This window comes from Neomonachus schauinslandi, chromosome 5 (assembly GCF_002201575.2).
Source record: "Neomonachus schauinslandi chromosome 5, ASM220157v2, whole genome shotgun sequence".
NCBI lineage: Eukaryota > Metazoa > Chordata > Mammalia > Carnivora > Phocidae > Neomonachus > Neomonachus schauinslandi.
The window spans coordinates 27,628,994-27,634,993 of NC_058407.1; the positions used below are offsets into that span (position 1 = coordinate 27,628,994).

Here is a 6,000-nt window from a genome sequence, read left to right on the forward strand (position 1 = left end):
TAGGTAGCATTGACATCTTCACAATATTTGTTCTTCCAATCCATGAGCATGGAACGTTTTTCCATTTCTTTGTGTCTTCCTCAATTTCTTTCATGAGTATTTTATAGTTTTCTGAGTACAGATTCTTTGCCTTTTTGGTTAGGTTTATTCCAAGGTATCTTACAGTTTTGGATGCAGTTGTAAATGGGATCGACTCCTTAATCTCTCTTTCTTCTGTCTTGTAGTTGGTGTATAGAAATGCCACTGATTTCTGTGCATTGATTTTATATCCTGCCACTTTACTGAATTCCTGTATGAGTTCTTGCAGTTTCGCGGTGGAGTCTTTTGGGTTTTCCACATAAAGTATCATATCATCTGCAAAGAGTAAGAGTTTGACTTCTTCTCTGCCGATTTGGATGCCTTTTATTTCTTTTTGTTGTCTGATTGCTGTGGCTAGGACTTCTAGGACTATGCTGACTAGCAGTGGTGATAGTGGACATCTCTGCCATGTTCCTGATCTTAGGGGGAAAGCTCTCAGTTTTTCCCCATTGAGAATGATATTCGCTGTGGGGTTTTCATAGATGGCTTTTATGATATTAAGGTATGTACCCTCTATCCCTATACTCTGAAGAGTTTTGATCAAGAAAGGATGCTGTATTTTGTCAAATGCTTCTTCTGCATCTATTAAGAGGATCATATGGTTCTTGTTCTTTCTTTTATTAATGTATTGTGTCACATTGATTGATTTGCGGATGTTGAACCAACCTTGCAGCCCAGGGATAAATCCCACTTGGTCGTGGTGAATAATCCTTTTAATGTATTGTTGGATCCTATTGACTAGTATTTTGGTGAGAATTTTTGTATCCATGTTCATCAGGAATATTGGTCTGTAATTTTCCTTTTTGATGGGGTCTTTGTCTGATTTTTGCGATCAAGGTAATGCTGGCCTCATAAAACGAGTTTGGAAGTTTTCCTTCCATTTCTATTTTTTGGAACAGTTTCAGAAGAATAGGTATTAATTCTTCTTTAAATGTTTGGTAGAATTCCCCTGGGAAGCCATCTAGCCCTGGGCTCTTGTTTGTTGGGAGGTTTTTGATTATTGCTTCAATTTCCTTAGTGGTTATAGGTCTGTTCAGGTTTTCTGTTTCTTCCTGGTTCAGTTTTGGTAGTTGATACATCTCTAGGAATGCATCTATTTCTTCCAGATTATCTAATTTGCTGGCATATAGTTGCTTGTAATATGTTCTTAAACTTGTTTGTATTTCTTTGGTGTTGGTTGTGATCTCTCCTCTTTCATTCATGATTTTGTTGATTTGGGTCATTTCTCTTTTCCTTTTGATAAGTCTGGCCAGGGGTTTATCAATCTTATTAATTCTTTCAAAGAACCAGCTCCTAGTTTCGTTGATCTGTTCTACTGTTCTTTTGGTTTCTGGTTCATTGATTTCTGCTCTGATATTTATTATTTCTCTTCTCCTGCTGGGCTTAGGCTTTATTTGCTGTTCTTTCTCTAGCTCCTTTAGGTGTAGGGTTAGGTTGTGTATTTGATACCTTTCTTGTTTCTTTTTTTTTTTTTTTAAAGACTTCATTTATTTGAGAGAGAGAGAGAGAGACAGCGAGAGAGAGAGCACAAGCAGTGGGGAGAAGGAGAAGCAGGCTCCCTGCTGAGGGAGCCTCATGTGGGGCTCAATCACAGGACCCTGAGGTCATGACCCGAGCCGAACGCAGACGCTTAACCAACTGAGCCTCCCAGGCACCCTGCAACCTTTCTTGTTTCTTGAGAAAGGCTTGTATTGCTGTATACTTTCCTCTTAGGACCGCCTTTGCTGCATCCCAAAGATTTTGAACAGTTACATTTTCATTTTCATTTGTTTCTGTGAATTTTTTAAATTCTTCTTTAATTTCCTGGTTGACCCATTCATTCTTTAGTAGGATGCTCTTTAGCCTCCAGGTATTTGAGTTCTTTCCACTTTCCTCTTGTGATTGAGTTCTAGTTTCAAAACATTGTGGTCCAAAAATATGCAGGGAATGATCCCGATCTTTTGGTACCGGTTGAGACCTGATTTGTGACCTAGGATGTGATCTATTCTGGAGAATGTTCCATGGGCACTAGAGAAGAATGTGTATTCTGTTGCTTTGGGATGGAATGTTCTGAATATATCTGTGAAGTCCATTTGGTCCAGTGTGTCATTTAAAGTCTTTATTTCCTTGCTGATCTTTTGCTTAGATGATCTGTCCGTTTCAGTGAGAGGGATGTTAAAGTCCCCTACTATTATTGTATTGTTGTCAATGTGTTTCTTTGATTTTGTTATTAATTGGCTGATATAATTGGCTCCTCCCATGTTAGGGGCATAGATATTTAAAATTGTTATATCTTCTTGTTGGATAGACCCTTTAAGTAGGTATAGTGTCCTTCCTCATCTCTTATTATAGTCTTTGGTTTAAAATCTAATTTGTCTCATATAAGGATTGCCTCCCCAGCTTTCTTTTGGTGTCCATTAGCATGGTAAATTGTTTTCCAGTCCCTCGCTCTCAATCTGGGGGTGTCTTTGGTTCTAAAATGAGTCTCTTGCAGACAGCATATCGATGGGTTTTGTTTTTTTATCCAATCTGATACCCTGTGTCTTTTGATTGGGGCATTTAGCCCATTTATATTCAGGGTAACTATTGAAAGATATGAATTTAGTGTCATTGTATTGCCTGTAAGGTGGCTGTTACTGTATATTGTCTGTGTTCCTTTTTGGTCTATGTTACTTTTAGGCTCTCTCTTTGCTTAGAGGACCCCTTTCAATATTTCCTGTAGGGCTGGTTTCATGTTTGCAAATTCCTTTAGTTTTTGTTTGTCCTGGAAGCTTTTTATCTCTCCTTCTATTTTCAATGACAGCCTAGCTGGATATAGTATTCTTGGCTGTATATTTTTCTCATTTAGTGCTCTGAATATATCGTTCCAGTCTTTCCTGGCCTGCCAGGTCTCTGTGGATAGTTCTGTTGCCAATCTAATGTTTCTACCATTGTAGGTTACAGACCTTTTGTCCCGAGCTGCTTTCAGGATTTTCTCTGTCTCTGAGACTTGTAAGTTTTACTGTTAGATGTCGGGTGTTGACCTATTTTTATTGATTTTGAGGGGAGTTCTCTGTGCTTCCTGAATTTTGATGCCTGTTTCCTTCCCCAAATTAGGGAAGTTCTCTGCTGTAATTTGCTCCAGTATACCTTCTGCCCCTCTCTCTCTTTCTTCTTCTTCTGGGATCCCAATTATTCTAATATTGTTTCATCTTATAGTGTCACTTATCTCTCGAATTCTGCCCTTGTGATCCAGTAGTTATCTCTCTTTTTCTCAGCTTCTTTATTCTCCATCATTTGGTCTTCTATATCACTAATTCTCTCTTCTGCCTCATTTATTCTAGCAGTTAGAGGCTCCATTTTTGATTGCACCTCATCAATAGCCTTTTTGGTTTCGACTTGGTTAGATTTTAGTTCTTTTATTTCTCCAGAAAGGGTTTCTCTAGTATCTTCCATGCTTTTTTCAAGCCCAGCTAGTATCTTTATAATCGTCATTCTGAACTCTGGTTCCTACATCTTACTAATGTCCGTATTGATTAGGTCCCTTGGCAGTAGGTACTGCCTCTTGTTCTTTTTTTTTGAGGTGATTTTTTCCGTCTTGTCATTTTGTCCAGAGGAGAATAGATGAATGAGAGAACAAAATGGTAACAGGGTAACAATGCCCCAGAAAAATATACACTAAACAAATCAGAAGAAACTGGGGGAAAAGAAAGGGAAAGAAAGAAAAAAGAAAAAAAAAAAAGAAAAAGAAAAAGAGAAGAAAAAAAAAAGAATTTGATCAGATATGATCAGGCTGGTGAATAGATCAATGCCACACACTAGATTTTGAGCGTATTTTGGTCTGTTAGAAGAAACTGCCTCCCAAAATTTTAAAGAAAGAAAAACTTATATATGTACAAAAATAAGGGTAAATATGATGAAGGGATGGAATAGGTATAATAAATGTCCACAGATTGAGTCGTCAGATGCTTATAGTGGCTTCCTATCCTAGCTATCTATCTTATAGAATTGAGTCAAAGTTCTGATCCATGTGTTATGTGTAAGTATGTTGACTTAAAATATTCACTATTAATTGTAACAGTTCCACTGAAACCAGATTTTGACATTTGATTAGACTGGTTGGTCCAGATCTTTGATTGGAAGTGTCATTTTTATATTTTGTACTTGATAATTCATTGAGTAAAATAACAAAATATGAGGCAGGTAAATTATTTTTAAATCACTGTTTTTACACAGCTAGAAAGAAATTTGAGTTAATCTTAACCTTGTGACTCTTAAAAATAGTCTTTATCAAGAGGAGCAAAAATACAGAATCATAGCATCTGCATACTAGAGCAGTGAATAGTATTGTTATGCTAAAGGTCTTATCAACTATGAAATTACAATACCCCAAATCAGAATTGCCATTGTATTTTGTTATTGAAAATAATTTTTTAAAAAGGTTTTTATTTATTGAGAGAGAATGATAGCATGAGAGGAGGGAGGAGGGTCAGGCAGCCCAATGCGGGACTTGATCCTGGGACTCCAGAATCATGACCTGAGCCGAAGGCAGTCACTTAACCAACAGCCACCCAGGCGCCCATTCAAAATAATTTTTGATGATAGAAGGTAGTTTTAGTGTTTAACTCAAATGGGAGACTATAAATATGTTGCATACCCTGAAGAATCTACTAGATTTTAGTGTTTCATTTTGTGTCAAAATTTTGTTGGTAATTCTTAAATTATATTAGTAGAGCTTAGTCAAGTGGGCCAATAATAAAATAAGTTAGGATATAATTTAATCCTTTTTGGCTAGAATATGTTCACTGTTTTTATATTGTAATTTTGACTAATTTTGATGGTACTGCTGTAAAGATTGAATAATTTGAATAATTATAAATATTAGCAAAGGAAATTTTTACATTGATATTTCAGAACTTGTCTGAAAAGTTACTGAAGAAAGAACTGGAGTTTACTCAGTTAGAGGAGAAACATAATGAAGAATGTGTGAGTAAAAAGAATATACAAGCAAGCCTTCATCAAAAAGACTTAGATTGTCAACAGCTGCAGTCAAGATTATCTGCATCTGAAAGCTCCCTGCAGAGAATACAGGCAGAACTAGGTGAAAAGGGAGAAGCTACACAAAAGCTCAAAGAAGAATTATCAGAAGTGGAGACCAAGTACCAGCATCTTAAGGCTGAGTTTAAACAGCTGCAACAGCAGAGAGAAGAAAAAGACCAGCACGGGTTACAACTCCAAAGTGAAGTTAATCAAGTAAGAGATGTTCCTTTTATTTATTGTTTTCCTTCTATGGTTTCTTAGTGTGCTTGATAGTTATTTGATTATAATATAGTTCATTAAAAAAATATTGTCATTTAAAAAAATTAGCTCTTAATTTTCACAACCAGCAGTTTTGAGTCAGATTTCATTTCCTTTAATTTCATTTCAATTTTCCTTAATGAGAAAGAAATCTTAGCACCCCTCATATAGTATTGCTGTGAAGTGTTTATAAATTAGTACCTATAAATTGCTTAGGATGGTACCTGGCACATGGTAGGTACTCAGCACGTATTAGTTAATTGTAATTAATTCAAATTGTTGATCATTCTTTAATTTAGAAATTCTTATCGTTTTTCTTTTTTTGTTACTAAATTTTCAAAATATAATGGTTAAACCAATAATATAAAAATATCTATATATATATATATTTTTTTTTAGATTTTATTTATTTATATGACAGAGAGAGACAGCGAGAACAGGAACACAAGCAGGGGGAGTGGGAGAGGGAGAAGCAGGCTTCCCGCTGAGCAGGGAGCCCGATGTGGGACTTGATCCCAGGACCCTGGGATCATGACCTGAGCCGAAGGCAGACGCTTAACGACTGAGCCACCCAGGCGCCCTAAAAATATCTATATTTTAAAAGAAAAAAATAAATTAGTCCTGGGCGCCTGGGTGGCTCAGTTGGTTAAGCGACTGCCTTCGGCT

General features: G+C 36.5%; 1 protein-coding gene across 2 annotated transcripts in view; it reads left to right on the top strand.

Annotated features, from left to right (window-relative positions):
- The window catches only part of EEA1 (early endosome antigen 1), a 127,748-nt gene that overhangs the window by 65,703 nt on the left and 56,045 nt on the right, over positions 1-6,000 (top strand). For both annotated transcript variants that reach the window (XM_021687326.1, XM_044915358.1), the window contains exon 11: positions 4,951-5,289. In XM_021687326.1, coding sequence (XP_021543001.1) covers positions 4,951-5,289 — 339 coding nt within the window. The remainder of the gene's footprint in view (positions 1-4,950; positions 5,290-6,000) is intronic.